This window comes from Ictalurus furcatus, chromosome 9 (genome assembly GCF_023375685.1).
Source record: "Ictalurus furcatus strain D&B chromosome 9, Billie_1.0, whole genome shotgun sequence".
Lineage (NCBI taxonomy): Eukaryota > Metazoa > Chordata > Actinopteri > Siluriformes > Ictaluridae > Ictalurus > Ictalurus furcatus.
In genome coordinates, this window is record NC_071263.1 from 10,877,053 (window position 1) to 10,897,997 (window position 20,945).

General features: G+C 39.7%; 1 protein-coding gene across 1 annotated transcript; it reads left to right on the forward strand.

Annotated features, from left to right (window-relative positions):
• The first annotated feature begins 1,801 nt into the window (after positions 1 to 1,801).
• On the forward strand, positions 1,802 to 19,935 carry lin52 (lin-52 DREAM MuvB core complex component). The gene is made up of 6 exons (XM_053633048.1): positions 1,802 to 1,851; positions 4,615 to 4,689; positions 5,708 to 5,745; positions 5,836 to 5,902; positions 6,041 to 6,124; positions 17,882 to 19,935. Exons 1-6 carry the CDS (start codon positions 1,833 to 1,835, stop codon positions 17,935 to 17,937), a joined length of 339 nt encoding a protein of 112 aa, XP_053489023.1. The 5' UTR covers positions 1,802 to 1,832; the 3' UTR covers positions 17,938 to 19,935.
• The last annotated feature ends 1,010 nt before the right edge of the window (positions 19,936 to 20,945 follow it).

Consider the following 20,945-nt stretch of genomic DNA (forward strand, 5'->3'; position numbering starts at 1 on the left):
GGAGCCAATGCAGTGTTGATAAGTTCGGGGTGATGTAATTAATATACAGTGACAAATGACAGTTAAAATGGAATATATTATTTTTGTTTGATATTGACAGCTGTTTGGGGGATTATTTATGTGGACAAAATCTTTTTTCTTTTTTACTTTACTGTACTGAAAGTCTTAATTGGTAGCCTAATCTATACTTTATCTACATTATCACTGTAACAGTTAAACAAATCAAGTGCAAAATATAAATAAATGTATATAATAAACGAAACAAACGTATTATTTGACCAGTTTTGCACGGCTTTGCAGAGATGCACTGATGTATTGGCCGATAAAGGCTATTTTTCACGTTTAAAAACATCCCACGATCAGGGCCGATTATATCCTGTCAATCACAAGAGGGCGGTAAAACGTCCATTTCGTGCTGTGTGTAAAGAAGATGTCTCGTGTGGAATGTCGACAAAACTGCAGTTTGTAAGCTCTGTAATCTCTACACTGCTAAAATTTTACACTGGAAGTGAGCAGAAGTGAAGCAGGAGTTTCGGCGTCGAGTCAGCATTTTTTTTGCGACGCTACTCGAGCTGAATTAAAGCGCCAGTACACTTCTGAAAGATTTAAATGAAGATGGTTTGACAAAAACTATATCCATTCATCCATCTTCTATACCGCTTATTCTTCCTTCAGGGTCACGGGGAAACCTGAAGCCTATCCTAGGGAGCATCGGGCACAAGGCGGGGTACACCCTGGACAGGGTGCCAATACAAAAAGTATATATTGCACAGAAAAATATATTTGCAGTGTGGTATATTTCATATCTAGTTAATGTTAATATATATAAAAATGTATATATTATATATTACCAGTTGGATGTCAGTGATATAGTAGAAATGCTTTTGTTTGTGGTGAGTGAATGTGAGACTAACAGGATGTTTTTAGAATTCAGTCAATGTTAATATGAATTAATAACATTCAATAAGTTAAGAAATCTTACTTTAATCTTCAGAATTGAGTTAAAGTGTTCATGTTAATTAGAGTTATGTGTTTTCTGTATGTGAGACCAGTTACTGTGAAACAACTTGTTGAAATGGAGAGAATAAAGTTTTTATTCTCATTTCCTTCAGAATTGTGGAATTAATTATCATTCATTTAAAAGAAAGTATAAAAGGCAGAACTATTGGTATAGGTTATCGGTGTCGGCCGATATCACTCTGAATAATCGGTTATCGGTCTCAGCTGAGAAATTTTGTATCGGTGCATCTCTAGTTTTAAAGTTTTATTACATTTTGTTCCTGAAATCATCCCTGAATCCACCCTTCTGCTGGGATCAGGATAATCCTGATGCTATCCCAATCTTACTAAAATCTTTTGAACAACACATACTGAAGATTTGATCCAGATCAAAAAGAAAGATTGGACTACATGATCTAATCTGATTTCAGAATCCTGGGCCCAGTTGTTCAGAAGTAATCTGATCAGATATCACATTGGTTATCGGATTGGAGCAAATCTTGAAAATGGGTTGTTCAAAAGAAAAAAAATATCCTGAAATCAGATAAGATCATGTAATCCGATCTTGCTTTTTATCTGGAGTGATCAATTACCTGATCTTGGATAGCAAAACATGGGATTACTAAATCCGGATCATTTTGATCGAGATTAAACCTTTTGAACAACTGGGCCCAGGTTTCAAAAATGCTCAACGATTCTCCCAGTGTAGATCTTCCATTTTGCAATGTGAACTTCATTACCCACCGGCCTTCCTATAAGGCGGGGCTTTTTCCCGGTACTCCTAACATCTCCTCAACGATTGGCTCTAGGACGTCACGTGATTTGATGTCAAAATGGCGTCTCCGAATGGAGGTAAAATTTAATTCCTCTCAGGCAACTAATTTCTCTGCTGTCGAGGTTTAAATGTAATGTGAAGAGATCACTGCGTGTAATGTTGTGTGTGTGAGTGAATTAACACGCCTTCTTCCTTGTTAAATTGTGAGGTTTACAGCTTCACACTAATGCTACCTTTACTTTTTTTTTTAAATCGACAGCTAGCGTCTGTTTATCGGTCTCTAGTAGCCTCCCGCTAGCTAACTAGACGATAACCTATGGTTGTATGCTAGCTAGTATAGCAGGCTAGTCACCTGGTAATATAGATATCGACCTGGCATGAAACTCTAATGAGGAAAATGTCCGCCTGGTATATCACAAACACCAGGTTCGGTTCGGTTCTCCGCGGTGTTAACACCTATATCTAACCAGATATCGAGAATATACTAGCTATTTAAGCAGTATTATGGTAGTCGACATGGCTAGTTACTAAAGTTATAGGGCTGCTATGTTATTTAGTCTAGTACTGATTATCTTTAAATCAGGGGACAACCAGAACGACTTTAAAATCTGTACAACAGTCAGTGGTGAAAGTACTTTTAAGGGGATAGTAGCTAATGTAGGTGTTTAAACAAAATCGCCTGATGACGACACGGATTAATTTGCATGTTAATTGAAGTATTTTCATGTCAGAACGTGTTACGTGAAGATTAAAACTGGTTTCTTTTAAAAAGAAATCTTTTGTCACAAGACTATAAACCAGCTGTTTGTTTATATTTCCAAAATAGTCAAAGTATTACTATAACGAACTATTTAAAATAAAATAAAAATAATAAAAACCCCACTGTAATTGACATGAATGCTGATTAAAAGAAGCTGTGGTGGTGAGAGACGGTAAATAAACATGAAGGAAACGGATGCAGTGACTCACTATAATTACTTAAATATCGTCAAGAAAAGCGTTCCAGATGAAGAACTGAGAATAGTGTGGGAGGGACAAATAGTAGTGGTCAGTGATTGGATGTTGGGAACACTCGGAATAATACAATATTAACCCGATTAAGAAACTAGCATGTAAACGGCGATTATTGATGACCTTAATCCGACTAAAGTCATACTCGAAGTAACACAAATAAAGAGTGTTCCTATTTTAGTCGCATTATCGTAGTGCATTATAGACATGTACACGCCTTAATCAAAATATTAACGTCGTGTGGGAGTTTTCACCGCATTTTGTGACGGGACATGTACACACTTGGCAGTGCTCAACTGTTTGATGGCAAACGAGAGCACGGTTGAGTCCAAAACCAACACTTACCTGCTATATAGTAGGTGAAATACACATATCTAGGTTACTATATAGAAGGTAAGTATGCGGTTTGGGACTCAGCCCATGGCTTCAAGCAGGCGTCTATTCACACTTACAGCATGACAAATAATTAACTGCACTTGAAGCACTTTGCACTTGAAACACCCAAAACTGTATACAGTACCATAACAAATAGGATCTGTATGTCGATACGTGAAATTCTGGAGGGAATGTCGAACAGCGTGGCGTGGGGACGTAATGACGTGTGCCGTTAATCGCTCTATGTTTTATAACATGTCAAATGGGAACATGAAAGGAATACTCTAAAAGAAACTCATGTAAACACCTTAATCAGAGTATTGTCTTATTTGGAGTAAAGTCAGTAATTAGATTATTTCTGTCCATGTAAACGTAGTCAGTGATGATTAGTGATTGGATGTTGAGAACATAACCTTGCGCAAACACAGCCCGGTCAGGGTTTACACAGCTGGTGGTGAGTTGACTGAATCCTGCTCTCTTAACTCATATAATGGCTAGGGCTGGGCGATATATCAATGAAATATCTATATCGTGATAAAAGATTATGCGATACACTTTTCTGAGATATCGTTGGTATTGTGACGTATTTTTTCCCCCCTGTATTTAATAATTACAAATTAAATGCTACTGAATGGATGTCGTTTATTTTACGTAATTTATTTATTTTTTAAACAGTCTTTGTAGGCATTAAAGAAAAGTATCGTCAAAGTCAGTTTAACTTTTTTTTTTGTGTGTGTGTAATTTTACAACTTTTTTGCTAACAGTTTCTTAGCTAAATTACATAGTGATACGTATTGTGTATCATAGAAATGTCCTCAAGTAGGTGATTGGATATTTTTGTCATATCGCCCAGCCCTAAAACCAGCAGCTGTGATGTGAGCTGGAGAGTCGTATCATATGCAGTACACAGTCTGCTCAAAAAATGGCTAGATTTGTCTTTTTAAAAAATGTATAAAATCTGCAGACATTGCCTCATTAATAATAGTAATAAATTCATGGGCGCACTCTATCTTAGACCTCATGGAGTCCAGGGTCCCCAAACACAGCTTGGCATCCATGTATCTTAATTAAATGATTAAAAAAATGATCACTGAACCGCTGGGTTACATTTCTTCTTAGTCCACCTGTTTTCATCAGTGATTGAAAAAGTAATCATGTGTCATGCTGCATGAAACTACAGGCTAAATCCACGCTTATGACTGCTAGTATTGGCTGGTCACGATTGGTTTTTAAAGTATCCATACTATAATGAGGAAAAGTAAAGAAGTTTACACATGAACACAGGCCAGTAGAATCCCAGCTAATAAAGTTATTTAGTTGAGTAATTCTGATTTGTTTGAAATGTAAACCAACCATTAAAACAATATAATAATTATAGTGGAGCCTTTGCTATAGTTTACACTTCCTTTGGTATTGGTATTGCACTGATGAATAACTTCTCTCTTTTGTCATAGCTGAGGACTTTGAGTCATCGTTGCTGAGTTATGAAAAGCTTGATCGCGCTTCACCTGACCTCTGGCCAGAACAATGTATGTTTCATATTATAATGTTAAAGAATCCTTTTCAAAAATACTTAATTATGTATGAAATATAAACTGTTTTCTAAAGCAGTGGTTCTCAACCTTTTGTGCGCTCTGGACCCCTAGCATATTTCGAACAATCCACAAGGACCCATGACTTCACAACAATTATAGGCTATATATTTAACAGTCATTTCTATATACGTTACTTTATTTTATTAATATTTAACATAAATAATATTAACATTGGACATGGGGGGGGGGCTATAGCATCCACCTGGATGATGCGACGGCAGCCATATTGTGCCAGAACCGCCACCACACACCAGCTATTAGTGGAGAGGAGAGAGTTATGTAGCCAATTCAGAGATGGGGATTATTAGGTGGCCATGATGGAGAAGGGCCAATGGAGGAATTTCGTCAGGACAACAGGGTTATACACCTACTCTTTTATGACAAATGTCCTGGGATGTTTAATGACCACAGAGAGTCAGGACCTCTGTTTAACGTCTCACCCGAAACACGGATTTTTATTTTACATTTTATCCTTGGTGTGACATGTAATTTGACTCTGGGTTATCTTTTGTTTATTTTATCCATCAATACGACACTTGAACTTGTCTACCACTCATAGGTTTTTTGCAAATGATTATTTCATTTGTAAATAAATGTAAAATAAATCCATCAATGAACGATCGTCAGCTCAGCTAACAAGATATTTGTGAATGCACGCGGATAACCAAAATGGATCATTTTAAAACATCTTAAATTGTTCTTACATTTGATGGGCATATGATATATTTGAAAATATTTTGATATATTTAACACAAAAAATATATTATTAAAAGATTTTAAAAACTTTCCCTATGACCCCCTGCAATTACGCCACGGACCACTAGGGGTCCGCAGACCCCCGGTTGAGAAACACTGTTCTAAAGTGTGTGATGGTGAGGGTGTATGTAGTTGTACTGATTGTGCACTGATTGTTTTCTCTTATGTAATAATTTTCTTGATTATTTGGAAACAGTGCCAGGAGTTTCAGAGTTTGCTGCTTCATTTAAAAATGTAAGTATTGTACACGTCAACTATTCATGACCTTATACACCTATGTTGTGCTCAAGAGAAGAATAATTTTGTCTCGGGTGTTTTTTCCAGCCAATAACAAATTCTCCACCCAAGTGGATGGCAGAACTGGAGTCAGAAGACATTGAAATGTTGAAAGGTCTTGTCTCGTGCATGTTTGACCAAACCGTAAATGCATGTTAAAACTATGGCTTTGATCTTGTAATGATTTTCATTACTATTTGGTTGTGCAAAGCAGTTTTTCCTTTAAACAAAGCTACTCTTTTTAATGTCCCAGAGCTGGGAAGTCTGACCACAGCTAACCTGATGGAAAAAGTCAAAGGGCTGCAGAACTTGGCATATCAGCTTGGCTTGGAAGAGTGTAAGTGAAACATATTACATTCAAACAAAGAAAAATAGGATGAAAACTGTCAGACACTGTGTGCCTCAGGAGCTGGTGGCTCTTTACGGCCAATTCACATGTCAGAGACACATGTCTGTAGGTAAAGCATAAACTCCATAGAAATCCTTTGAAATGACACTTTGTATGTCCTGTGAACATTATTTGACAAGTCATAACATCAAAAACTGTAATGATTGTGAAACCCGTAATTGCATAACAAGCGTTTTTCATGGATAACCAGGAATAAGGAATAGTCTGTTTATTCACTGTCTTGCCTCATGCCATGTTGTGGTAATAAACAGTGTGCTAATTACAGCTGGAACAACCTCAGCTCTCCCCATCCTACATGTTTCATTGACATGGTTGTATATCTGGACATTAGTATCTTGATAAATATGAAGTGCAGTATGCAATATGGATTGAACACATACACAAAACATCTATTGTGAATTCTGCCAGTGGCTCTTTTGTCCTCTAGGTGGTGATATTATACTTTAAAAAAATAAACCAATTGATTCCCTGTTGCACAGAATGTGGGATGTCCAAGCATGCAGACTCCTACAGTATAAACAGTATATGTTCCTTATAGCATTATTTTTGATAGACGTCACTTATAAACCGCTGTTCTCTGCTTCAGTACGATGCTAATTGATCAGTAGAAAGTTAAGAGAAAATTGTTATGGATATACCGGATAGCTATGCTGTATCTCTTGACCCCTGTCCACTATTTCAAGTAATGAAAAATAGATTAAAGAATCAAATAACCTGACAATAGTCATGGTTTTGAAATCCTGATTGTGTTTCCAAGCAATAGTAATTGAAAGGAAAATATGTAGTAAATCTAAGTAAACGTATACCTTTCTACCTGCCATATCTGCAACTGTATCAAATCAAAGCTTCAAAACCTTGACATTTGTGGACCTCCTGGGGTTTTGCTGTTTCAAAATAGTTGGAGATAAAATCAGCTGACACAGGCAGGTAGTTTATTAAATATGGGTTTGGTTTGTCTAGACCGATTAGATACTAGAACCTGAGTTGTTCAGTATTTATTGGTAGTTACTTTCAGATGGCTTTTCAGATCAGAATGCTTTCAGATGTCACGTGCAGACTGAGCTCAGACTGTATGGATACATAGTTCCTCGCCAAGTGAAATCTTCCGAATCATTTTTATAGACGCGGTCAACATAAACACCTGTCTGAATCATGGCCACGTCTAGAGAACAGTCAGTATTCCCTTGCATTCCGGAGTAGATAATGTGTGATAGTATATTACAGAATGAGTTTAATTTGCGGATGATTTTGCCATTCAGTCGCATTAAAGCTGATGATTGATGGTTGAAATCACAGGCAGCAGATGTAACAAACAAATTCCTGTGTAGTTTGTGCTTTCCAAACGCAGCATTCGGTGGTAGAATCATATTTGTTTAAAGTCAGTGATGCGTCTGAAAGATTTGAGTGAGGACCGTTTGTTTAAATTCATTCTACACTTCCTTCACCGTGAGCATGTGGGCCTGAGCCAAACACCCAGCGTTGAAAGCTCATTGATGAGCTGAGAGTGCAAGGAGGCCCGTTCATTTGGGGATTATGCCTAACCTAATTTGTCAGGGTTTTATGTAATTTTGGGTGCATGGTGTTTATAAAATGATGATAGTTCTGATGTACATCTGTGATTGCTCAGGCTTAAAACCGTCAACAAGGTAGTGGAATATTACATGAGCGTGAGCCATCCAGCACTTTTCTCAGAAGAATTTAAGTAGCCTATACTGTATTTCAGTAGAAGACCTCAACTGTGCAATAAATTATAACATGTGTTAACAGAATAGAGTAACCTATATTCCCAATGGGTAGATGACCAGGCAGTTAAATATTTTTTTTAATATGTTGTGGTATTGGTGCAAAACCCATAAAAAAAGACAGTAATATGTATCTAATAGGGCACACGGTGGTTTAGTGGCTAGCACGTTCTCCTCACACCTCCAAGGTTGGGAGTTTGATTCCTGCCGCTGTCCTGTGTGCAGAGTTTGCATGTTCTCCACGTGCTGCAGGGATTTCATCCGGGTACTCTGGTTTCCTTCCCCAGTCCAAATTCATGCATGGTAGAATGATTGGCATGTTCAAGGTGTCCATAGTGTATGAATGTGTGTGTATGTGAGTGTGCCCTGTGATGGATTTGCACCGTTTCCAGGGCATACCCTGCCTTGTGCCTGACGCTCCCTGGGATAGGCTCCATGTTCCCCGCTACCCTGGAGGATAAGCGGTATAGAAAATGGATGGATGGATGTATCTAATAATCACTGAAACATACAAAAATAATGAATGTAAACAAAGTGGAATTAAAATGTTGCTCAGTCTTGGATACATTGTGCTTCTCCATATAATGTAGTCCAACATGTTCTCCGTGGGTTTCAGTCTGGTGGGATTTAAAGCTGACCATATCATCACCTCGTGTCCTTTCTCCTTAAAACTGCTCCCCCCTCCAATTGGCCTGAGCTGTATGGCACCCTGCATCGCCTTGCTGGAATACCAAATCGATTTTCACTTAAACAGAACAGCTGTATTGCTAATAAACACAACACCGGTAAACTAGCATGTGCAGGACACGATGAAAATTTGTAGCTCACTTATCTGGTTGGAGGAACAGCTGCATAGTCGTGATGTACAACAGGACACCAAATATTTTATGCTTGTTTATTTATCAGTTAACCAACAGTATTTTTCATTGCCATTATTTTAATTCAATTAACAGTGACCATGAGCAGAGAGCTTACATTTAACTGTTTATGACTGACCTCCTGATTAAAGCTTAAACGAAAAAAAGGATTGGTGTCTGGATCGGTTTCGGTATCAAGATGGCAAGAAATCGGTGTCGACTGTAAAAATCCTGATCGGAGCATCAGTACTGAACACCATTAAACTAAAATGCTTTGCATCTGACGGGTAAATGAACTCACCCAATCACATCCTATATGAGACTATTCAGATATATACACAATATACACCGAGCAGTTCGAGAACTGTCTTCAGCCCAGAACCATGACAGTGGAAAATGTCTAACAGTGTAGCTTTAAATATATTTAAGAGGAACAGACTTCAAACACTGAACACTGAGTTTTATTGTATTTGTTTACAAGGTGGAACAGGTTAATGGTTGTTTTTCGCACACAGCCTGTAAAATTAACTGAACACTATGTTCCTAAATTCTGTTATAATTGACCAGCTCAAGTTTTCTCATGCCTACTTGTGCATTATATTGTGGCACACTAACGTTACCATACTATTTATATATATAAAAAAAACTTCAACTGTGCTCCTACATTTTTGACTGTGCTCCTAAATGATGTATTTGAAAATATTTTGATCTTTAACACAAAAAATATATTATTTAAAGATTTTTAAAACTTTCCCAATGACCCCCTGCAATTATGCCACGGACCACTAGGGGTATATCAAAAGTAATTAGGAGCACAAGTGCTCCTAAAAAAATTGTTACCGTTGATCCCTGGATTGGTGGTACGTATCAAGTAACATCCACATGAATGCCAGGACCCAATGTTTCCCAGCAGGCCAATTTGGCCTTTGTCGAAGTCCTTACACTTGCCCATTTGTCCTGATTCCAACACAACAACTTCGAGAACTGACTGTTCACTTCCTGCCTGATATATCCCACCCCTTGACAGGTGCCACTGTAACAAGATGATCAATGTTATTCACGTCACCTGTCAATGTTATGGCTGATCAGTGTATGAAGCCTTTATTGGAACTAGCGTGTCCTAATTGTATATAAACCAAAAATACGCGTTGGATGCGAACCATTGAGCTAAACCAAAATGTCTTTGTAAAGACCAGGAGGCTTTATTGTGAAATAGCCTAAATTATTTAATTATTCATTGGAATTTATTACTTTTTATATCTCAGCCACTTTTTTTTATTAATTGTAATTTGTTTGTACAATAACATACATGAAGTCACTTGATTGTCTACAGCGAACACCTCCAGCAAGTACAAAATTGTTATTATTTGTTCCCAGCGACTTCAACCACCAATGACCTATAACGTGGTGGGATTTAAATTTTCTTCATTTCCGCAGCTGTCGGGAAAGCCTTGTAAATCTCAGTTACTTTTTCTTCATGTTTCTTTCGCGCTGCGGCGTCTTTAGAATGAGCCAGGGAAGGGCGGGGTAGGACATGTGGGGCGTGGGGATTGTGCCGGGACGATTTACTGTGCCAGGGTGGCCATTAAAGTCCTGAGCTGGTTAATGGGGATGCGTAATCAGGCAGTGAAAACTCACCCTTGAAGGCTTTGGCTGGAGGACACACAAGTGGTTTAGATTTAATGGAGTTGCAATCCTTTAAAGTGAATTGTTTCAGATGAGCCATTTTTGCGTTTTTAGATGTCTTTCATTTACTTGCTTACATGAATCTAAGCAGGATTTAATCATTAGTGTTTAGGTTGGTAACTTGGTGCGCAAGACATTAAAATTTTTTAGTAAATTCAGGCCACAGTTTTGTTTTGTTTTTTCTTGGATATACCAAGGACAACGCAACATATGAGAAAGCATCATTGTGCCTAATCTCACTACTCGTGCAAACATGTGGGCATATTTTTGTAAGCATGAGAATGAGGCGTGTGCCAGATCCACCTCCTTGGGGACACACACCCCTCCTCCATTAGCCAAGTGGCGCCGAGTAGCAGTGCTCTCGGAGGAGCTGACGCGTGCCCAGCCGTCCTTCCCCCTACCAGTTCCCATCTGCTCCAGGCCTTGATAAATACTGCTGTCTGAGCGTGCTCATCAGGACCCTCCTGTCCCACAGGGCCACTCACTACATTGATAAGTGCTGTTATTGAAGGTAATTGAATAGAGAGTGGCCCTCTGGGACAGGTAGGTCTCAGGGAACGCTGATGATACTACTAATGTCTGCTGTTGCAAAATGGTGGCGTGATGTAACACATTTGTTTCCTCTTGACAAATGTTCAGGAGGCAGGGTCTTCATTTAGGAAAATGTCTTTTATAGATATTGTGCTATGGATTTTTGGACAATGTAATACTGTTTTCGTAGTGTTATTTACTCTGTGTCTTTAAGATTTAAGAAGAAGGCAAAGATATAATTAGTGTGTTGCTTATTTCAGATCAATAGCGCTTCTTTCCGTCAGTAAAAGGTTAATTCTGTTGTGAATGTGATGAAATTGCGTTAGAGTTGAAGCAAGCAAAGGATGAGGTCAAATAAAAAAAAGTCTGGATAAACAAAGTTCACAAAAAGAAACATGTGTGACACTAAAACCATCGCCTTGCAGATGCTCTCCTATCAGGAATGAGGCTGAAGGGTCACACCTGTCCGACACTAATAGCCCCAGCGTTCAGTGCCCCCTCCCTCAGATCAATCTCAGCTCTATTAAGTGCCCCGTAGCACTGTAATGATTGGACGGACGCCATGGCATCGTAGTAATGGGCTTCCATCAATCCATCAGAGACACCTGACCGCGGGGGGCCAGCAGTTATGAAGTGTTGTCAGATGACAGGCTGTGCTGGGTGAAAGCTCTCCTCTATCTATCCATTCCCTCACCCTTCCTCCTCTGCATTCTCTGGCCTTTAACCGGCACTGTGCCGTGTTGTGTGGATAGCAAAAAAGCAGAAATGTGTGCGCCGGATCTGACTTCACAGCCTCTCAAGCTGAAACAAACCTGATCTGGGCATAATAAGAAAAAGGCAGTGCATGTTGCTCTGAACATCACTGATCTCTGACCAGTATAGAGATGCGCACATGATGACATGAATATGGGCCAACTTCATATAGTCCATCAGTTATTTTCTAGTGACTTGTTACATTTTAGTGGACTGTGTTCTAGCTTCGCACGTACTGCACAGCTGATTTTGCAGCTAAACTGGCTCAGGAGAGAGAAAGAAGAGGAAAGAGGAAACACAACCCTCTTCCTCTCCCTCCTCCGTCCTCCCGACTGCCTCCATCAACAGATCGGAAATGACACCTCATTTCCATAGGTGCATTAGGAATTCATTGGATTTTCTTTCCCAGCTAATCATAGTGTCTGTGCAAAAACCTTTTAAGGTTTTTAATGAATGAATTTTGACTGATTGCCTATTAATAAGGAAACCTCATGGACAGGGATAGGCTGGTGTGTATGTGTGTGTGAGAGAGAGAGTGAGAAAAAGAGACAGCGGGTGTGTGTGTGTACACGTGCCTGTATGTAATGATTCGTGGTGTAGAGAACAGGCGGGGGGGGGTGAGGAGCTCTTGGCTGGGACATTAAGAGGAAGCGGTGGCTCCCCTGGGAAATCACTCTCCATGTCTGCATCTTAAATATCCCTGTGAAGTATCAATAAGTGGGTAATTGAATTTTGAGCCCAAACATGAGCGTCAGGTGTATGTATTCCGAAGCGGGGGGACATGTGGGCGTGGGTTAATGTGTATGCATGTGTGTGTGAAAGTGTGTCCATGTGTGTCCTCGGCGTTCCGCCTTGCTCCCCTGGGAATCAGGCAGTGAATATGGATGTTAAATCTATTAAATAAAGATTACGCCCCGTAATAGCCGAGTGGCAGTTTGAGATGTGCAACAGGGGTGCAATTGGTGTGTTTGACTCTTAATGAAAGTGATTTGGGGCAGTCAGATCTAACCAGGGTTTTCAGCTCAGTCCAGGGACTCATTTTCTCTTCTGGGTTTAAAAGGATCCATCTTGTTGCCGTTTGCAATCCTCACGTTAATCAGCCGCAGCTCATAAGATGGAAGAATGGAGTATCCATGTCACACCCCGCTGTTTACACAGGCATCCTCAAAAAGGTTTGGAACGGTGCCGCTCTCGATTCCGCTTATGTTGCCTTTGTTAGTTTATGTTTCCATCTGAACGTACAAGTTGCAGACAAAAATTAGTATAGTACTGACTGTAAAATGAACAGTGCTCGGTTGATGGTGAAAAGGAAGCTAATGTTACCATGCTAACTGAAGTCCTCATTGTTCTCCACATTAGTGCTGCGTGATTAAACAGCCACTTTTATCACTCCATAATTCAAATTAAATTGACTTAATTTTTTGTTTGTTTTTGCTTAAATGGCCACAGAAGACTGCCTTGGCTGTGATCACTGTTTGTTACAAAGCGGCAAAGTGTGATGATACAGAACCGCTGAAATCCACAGTATGTAATTTCGTATGGATGTCGAGGCAAAGAAGTTGCTGATTAACTAAGTACAGAATTAGTAATTGACCTTTCTAATCAACTAAACAAATCTCTAACTCCTGCTAATCAGTATTGATCCTGTGCGCGCGTGTGTGCTGCACTTGCGTATGGGCATGTGCCAAAGAAAGAAGGTGGCTAGCTTGCTGGACCCTCTTTTAATCTAACCCACTCAATGCAAATCATTTCCCTTCTGCTCTGACGGGACTGGAGGATAAATGGAAATCTAATTAATGAGTGGATCAGAGGGTTGCTCTCTGGTGGCAAGGTCTCCGGGGAGAGAGCTGAGCCAGATAGGCACCCGTATTGTTTCAGACAGAAAATGAGCGAGAGATTGTAAGGGTCCGAAAGAGCTAGGGACGAAATTGTTAGTTTAGCTATGATGAGGGCCTTCCCCTATTTCCAGACCTCTCCAGAAACCACTGCCTATTTAACGAGCTGTTAGCGGAACTATCATGGACACGTAACGGGAATTAAGACGCACAGTGATTTGTGGGAAATGCTGACGTTACTAATCTGTGCTGATTATGAATTTGTCTGTAAATGGATTTATTGCTGCTTGTTATTTGCTAACACTGATGAGCTGTTTTATTAATATTCGAAGATGAAATCATTGTGTATATAAATCGTTATCATTATGCAATAATGGCATAATCAGAACGGTGTCCTTAATGACTGTTTGTTCAAATGAGTTTGGCTAGTGCTTGTTTTGATGCTAAATTTAACTGTAGTTTGGTGTTGTAAGAGCACCAAGCCTACGAACACCAGCTGTGCCATGCATCATCCACAGGGTAGCTGTGTTCTTATTATTGGGTGGGTTGATTGACACTTCACACCCTTAGTTAAACAAACTAAGCATCTTTGTGGGTGTTTGTATGTCTTTCGAGAATGTTGACAGAGTTCAACTGAAAATTCAACAGCTATGAGTAGCTAGGGCTCACTGAACCATTTGCCTGTTGCCAAGCTTGACGAGAGCAAAGTGTTTGTCACTGAAAGGTAACAAGTAAAACCTGGTATGTATTTTCAGAGAGGTTGCTACTCTTACGCATTGAAAGCGGAATGGTTTCATATGAAGATGACTCGAATATTCCATGACTATCCGTGGAAATAAAAACTCGCTTCCTGAGGTGAGGGGGCGGATACGACACAGCATTCTCACGCTCTTGAGCAAACTAACGTATAGATGAAAGATTTACCACTTTGTATTTGAGGTGGGATATCGTAGCTATTTCAGCCCATGAAATTGTTGATTGTTTGCTGGTTTTAATCGACAATTTTTGTTGTCGAAATAATTATTTCGCCGATGAAACTGTCAAATATGCAAAAGTTTGCAAAATTCAAAATTGTGTGTATGTGCGATTGCTACGTGTCCATAAACGATTTAATGGCAATGTTAGTCAAAATGTTCACACAGAGATGAGCATCCTACGATATTTTAAGAGGAAGAGGACAGAGGAGGATGAACAGCAGGTCATAGGAGTAGAAAAGAGGACGAGCATTTAAGCTGTATGGATAGATACCAGTTATCCAGCTAGTTCACCGCACACCGTGTTGGATGTTTGGGGCAGGGTCGCCATCATGTGAGGATCGCTCCCACTGTTGGTGAGTTGGAGCTGTGAGTTGGAGACTGTATGTTTTCATTTTCTGTCGTGATTCTGGAAAACGTCGCCATGGTAGGGCAGTGCTTCTGCATCAAGAACTGCCACAGTAGGTCACACTGTCATCCAGCGAGAAAACTGGACAATGGAGTGTTTTTTTTTTTCTATAGCAAAATAGCCTCCAACTCATACTCATAGCTTCTACTCACCAACAGAAACAGCGATCCTCACAGGAAGGCACCCGCGTCTCAACATGTACAGTGGCTAGCTACATTAACTAGTAGCTGTTCTTAATGATTATAGTAGCTAGTGTTTTATGAATGGACAGTTCTCTGTTTGGTGTAATATTAATGAGTAAATTGAGCTGCATTCAGTGACGTACATCAGAACTCATAAATCCATGCTATTGGTCACCCGTTACGTCTGTCTGTGTGTTTTACAAATATTTAACCAATGAAAAGTATTAAAAGAGCTTGTGACTAAAGTCATTAGAAGTAAGCATTTAAGTGATTTAATTTTTCAATCATTTTCGGGGGAGCATGCCCCCGAACCCCCCTAGCATTTCAGCGTCCGCTCCCCAGGTTCAAAATCGCTCCTACGCCCCTGGGTCAAATTACTTCCTTTTAATCTTTCTCATTTTGACGGTTTCATTCATGGCTGCAAACCTGGCCTGACCAGCCTTGCTTCTGATTATTTTGTTTTGTGTTATTTGAAGAGACAGTACCAAGCAAAGTTAATCAGTCTGAATCCATTTACCATCATGTTTAACCCAATGATTGACAACTCGGGGTGTAGCTACTGACACAAACTCCCAGCATTATTATTCCATGTGGGGCAGATCATCTAAATTACAATTTGCCGCACTATTCTATTAGCCAACATCTGACGAGTCGTGTCTATTCTCAACGCTGCATTACTGTGCATCGGCCCTTCTGTCACCACCGTGCTGTTAAACCTTTGAGCAGTGGCAAATATACAGTACTGTGCAAAAGCCTTAGCCTTTTCTGTAACATTTAATTTTGTGCTTTAAAACTAATGTTTGGGGAAATGTTTTTGTACTGACTCGATAATGTAGAAGTCATAAAATAAAAATCTATGAGTTTGTACTAAAAAAAATAGGCTGTTTAAATCTTTTGCATAGTACTGTAGGTCGCATATCTGTATGTACTTTTGGCCATCTCTGGATAATATACTGACTATCCTTCATATGTTTGAGCAAATGCAAAGCACATTTCAGCACGGGTTGTGTCCTTGTCTTTTATTTAACAGTATGCTACAGGTTCCACCTGGTTGCTTCCACCCAGCTGCACGTACTGTAGGTGTGTTTCAGTAGCATGCTGCGTGACTGTTTCTCAGAACAGAAGGTACAGCTTTAAGAAAATGTGACTCGTTAATATTTCCTCTATTGCTCATTTCAGTGTTTTCTGATTATAATGGCCTGTTTCATAAACAGTTTATCGCCTCTTTTTCCACTCAAGATGGTTCTTAACTTTTTTTTTTTTTGGACTGAACCAATTCTGCCAGGTACGGTTTGTAATTAGAACTGAACATGGCTGTCTTTTCTTGCTTAAAATGACGCTTATGGCTCATTAAATTGCTGTAGTTTTGTTTGGCCTATGTAGTCAGTCTGCACAGGATTTTGCTTTTTATGCCACTTGCAGATTTTATTTTATTTTTTTTACCGGAAAACTACTTGAATTGGCAAAATTGCAAGCACAGGATTCTTCTGTTAAATTACTACCAGTGAAGAGACATAGGTGATCACTTTCTATGAATAAAAAGTATACCACAGACAACATTCAGTACACATTTTTATTGCCTCAAGAACCATTGGACGCGCTAATATATAAAAAGAGAATACTCAATACAACTGAAATACAATTCAACATTTCACTTCAAATTTAGCACCAAATAAAACTCAGCGAAATTTATTAACGTAAAATATAAAAACTTAGTTTTCATTTGAGACTGTCCATTGTTTGTTTTATTTAGTTTTATGTTAATCTTTTTTTTTTGCAATTTAACACAACACAAGCTCTATACATGAATTTACAGCATGCCAACAATGCATGCAGTTGCTTCAGTCATGGTGATTTGCCTTGGCATTTGATGCACAGCAGGTGACTCACCAGACTTGATTTTCTTTTATGTTCTCTGAAAAACCTTGCATAGTGTGCCAAACAGTTTGTTGGTAAATGAGAGCTTTTGGCCACACTCGTGTTCGTCGCACATGAGTCGAAGAGGGTTTTGGCTGAATGCGCGTTGTGATGATGTCACACGACGCAGCTTGGCCCAAATCTATGATCATTTTGAAATATTGCAAGCTCCACCGAATATTGCTGCTGGGAATGCCTTTGAGAGGTAATTTATTGAGTTCCTAACTCACATCTATGCTTCTAGGCTTTGTACAAGCTATGGGCATGTAACCTCTTAACGATCAAGCGCACAACCACAAGCCTTACAAGAAGTAGTTATTGTATTTTTAGCATTGCATTCATGTGTACGTCATGAAGACACTCCCATCTCCGTGATTTATAAAGAGATCAGTTATCCCGTGCAAATCGATCATTATTATTACAGATGTCCTCCGTTACTTACATTACTTAACAAACATGGTCAGGTGTCCGCAAACGTTTGGACATATGGTGTATGTCCAGAAAACGTATCCGTCCAAAGAGTACTTTAGACTTGTGCATCACAGTAGATCTGCCCAAGGAGCTGATCCTCTCAGTGATTATTACATAAAAACAAAGCAACTGGAGTTATCTCTGCTGTTCATACTGCTGCTTCAAGAGAGCCCTTTTTATCAAGTTGTTCAAGGAAGAAAATTACATCATATTTCTGCGATTGCATATACTCTTCAGTTTTCAGCTCCATCTGGCATTGTGGTGCCCTGACTGACTTTTATTAAAAATAAAGCACACTTTTATATCTCGCTCCCTTTTTCCCCCCCAGCCAGAGAAATGACGAGAGGGAAATTCCTGAACATCTTGGAGAGGCCGAAAAAATGAAGATGGAGGGAGGGACTGATTGTGTCTGGACCTATATCAAGTGACTTTGTAGCAAAATAACCGTGCCATGATCTGTAACATCTGTAAGCTTAGCTGGATAAATTTATTTATATACGCAGAGTTACCAGTTTATTAGGTACATATGCAGGTATCAACCATTTTATCAGGCAAACCTACCATGTAGGTGCATTGTCTAGATATATAATTATTCTGTTTATATGTACAGTTTGTTATCTGCCATCTTTCCCTTCTTCCCCGACTGGGAAAGGACCACAGTAGGACCATTGCTGACCAGGTATCATTCAAATGGGCAAGCATTTTCAGCACAGCAGTGACACTGAGCTAGTAGTAGTGTTGTGCTGGTGTGTAGAAGGTGCAGCAGTGTTACTGGGGATTTAAACATCTCCGTGTTGCTGCTGGGTTCAGAAACGGATAAAGAACTGATAAATAACACAAGCTATAGTCTGTAACTGTACACCTACAAGCTGGGCCAAGCAGCTGGTGTTTGTAATGAAGTGGCCAGTAAAAATACAGTGTTTAAAAACACAATCAGTGCTGCTCTGCCTGATACTCATAACAGCACAACGCATGCTATGTCCCTGTCGCTGCCGTGCCAAGGTCCAACCCCCACATTATATCTGCTCAGCAGTGGTCTTATGGTGGTTCTTTCCCATTAGTGGATGAGGTTTAGCAACAGATGGGATACAGCCTCTAATTGTATACCTACAAAAGTGAACCCTATGTGGATGGGGTACCTGATAAAATGGCCAATGGGTGTAGTTACAGGCATGGCGAACTGATGCAAGTTCCTGTACATGTACTATAATGTGTAAAATATTTTTTGATTGTTCTTTTTCCTTAATTAAATGCCTTTTTTTTGTTCATTTCTGCTCTATATTTATTGACTGACTCAATTGCTCGTCTTATTTCCAGTTAACTCAACTTTTGATATCCTTTCAATTATTAATGGGTTCAAACTTGTTATAACATTTAAAAGCTACTACTATATCTTGTTTGTTTTGTTGATATTTATTCTGTTCCTTTCAAACTTCAGCAAGATGTAATAAAATGTCTCGTGACTCTCCTAAAAAGTAACTTTCATAAAAAAGAGCAGTTTAAGCGGCACGGTGAAAACATTTTAATTGGGGCAATAACTTCATGCCTGTGCCGCTCCATAGACTCGTCCCATTAAGATCCCACTTCCACACTAGCGCAAGGCCATTTCTCCTGTTTAATGTGAATTGGAGGTTTTGAGGCCCCCTGACACAAAACGTTGCATAAAAATAATATTGCTCATTGTCATCCGTGTTAATGAGATTTGACGTAATTACTAGGGCCATTTCTTCTCTAATTAGCACACTTCCAGGGACAGTGGAGCGAGTGGTCTCACGGAAAAGGAAATCGGACAGGCATGCTGAATGGGAAACAAAGAACGCTCCGGCCAATGTAATTAGGTGAGACAATGGGCAGGGCTGTTATTGGCTGTAGATGTCGAACAGGCTTCAGCTATGCTTGGGGTCCTCCTGCTCCTTCCAACTTGGAACAACTATGCCTCTCCCCTCCCTAATACACCCCTGACTGTCTTTGCCTTTGAGACTGTTTCTACCAACACAGCACCAATCTTACTGGTGTCCTACTAAAATTTTGTATTCAGATTTTTCCAACATGACTCTTTTTTTTCCCCACTGTACTTCATTATTTTGCTATAAGCTCTGACCATAGAATGGTTAGGTAATATTTAAAAAGAATTCTGACATTTAAGGTACTTGATATGCTTTCAGTGACCACTTTATTAGGAACACCTGCTCATTCATGCAGTTATCCAATCAGCTAATCATGATGGCACAATGTATAAAATTATACAGATACAGGTCAAGAGCTTCAGTTAATGTGTACATTAAATATCAGAATGGGGGAAGCGTAATATCTGTGGCTTTGCCCATGGTATGGTTGTATGTGTTAGGTGGGCTGGTTTGAATATTAACACAACTGCTGATCTCCTGGGATTTTTGCACACAACAGTCTATAGATTTTACAGAGAATTGTACGAAAAACAACCTGTGAGCAGCATTTGTAGCCCATCCGCACTCAAGGTATGATGTGTTGTGTCTTCTGAGTCTTTTCTGCTCACCATGGTTGTAAAGCGTGGTTATTTGAGTTATTTGAAATGCTGCACAAATATAGAGACAGTTTAGTTTCGGAAATACTCAATCCAGCCCCGTCGGACACCAACAACCATTCCATAGCCAAAGAGATCACACAGAGATCACATTTTTTCACCATTCTGACAGCTCTTTTCCTATATCTACATGATTTTATGCATTGTGCTGCTGCCACATGATTGGTTGATTTGGGTAATAATATGAATTTACAGATGTTAAGTGTTAAGTGGTTGGTGAGTGTGTTTGCAGTCATTTTACTTTTTCTACCAGTATTTTCATGTTATACGTAGTAACAATAAATGAGGAAATTCTGGTAAATTAATTGTAAACAATTGCTGCAATAGTAATCTGTGTAAAAGATTTGCACTTGTTGAAACTCTTGGTTGCACTTGTTGATTTTGATTTCACTGTCACACCAGCGGATGCAATGAGCCGTGTGAGTAAAGCACTGAGACACCACGGCACGTCTGCTGTGGTTCACATAATGGCCTCCGGCACTAGTAGCCGGCTATCAACAGGGTGTTGTTCAGACAGCCGCCTTAAAACGGGACTCGTTCCCCACAGAGTGGTTGTCTCCTGGAGGAGGGAAAAACCCAGAAATCCCAGCAGAGCGACAAATCCGCTGCCCTGACCTCCCTGAGCCCCTGTGCCCTGACAAACGTCAATCCAATGTGCCCTCAGGCCTTTAATTAGCTGTCAATTAGTGCAAATTAATCAACTCCTTGCCTAATTAAGCAATGCCAACAGGCAGCTTCCAAAAACGCCATTGTGGAAGCACCATGAGAAAACTAGAGCTAGCAAACTCACTCTGCTTCGTGGGGTCATCACACCCCTGTGTGTGTGGTG

Coding starts and splice junctions, on each gene's coding strand:
- lin52 (XM_053633048.1), top strand. Junction 5,903..6,040: donor AGACATTGAAATGTTGAAAG/GTCTTGTCTCGT, acceptor TTAATGTCCCAG/AGCTGGGAAGTCTGACCACA. Junction 6,125..17,881: donor TCAGCTTGGCTTGGAAGAGT/GTAAGTGAAACA, acceptor TTTCCCCCCCAG/CCAGAGAAATGACGAGAGGG.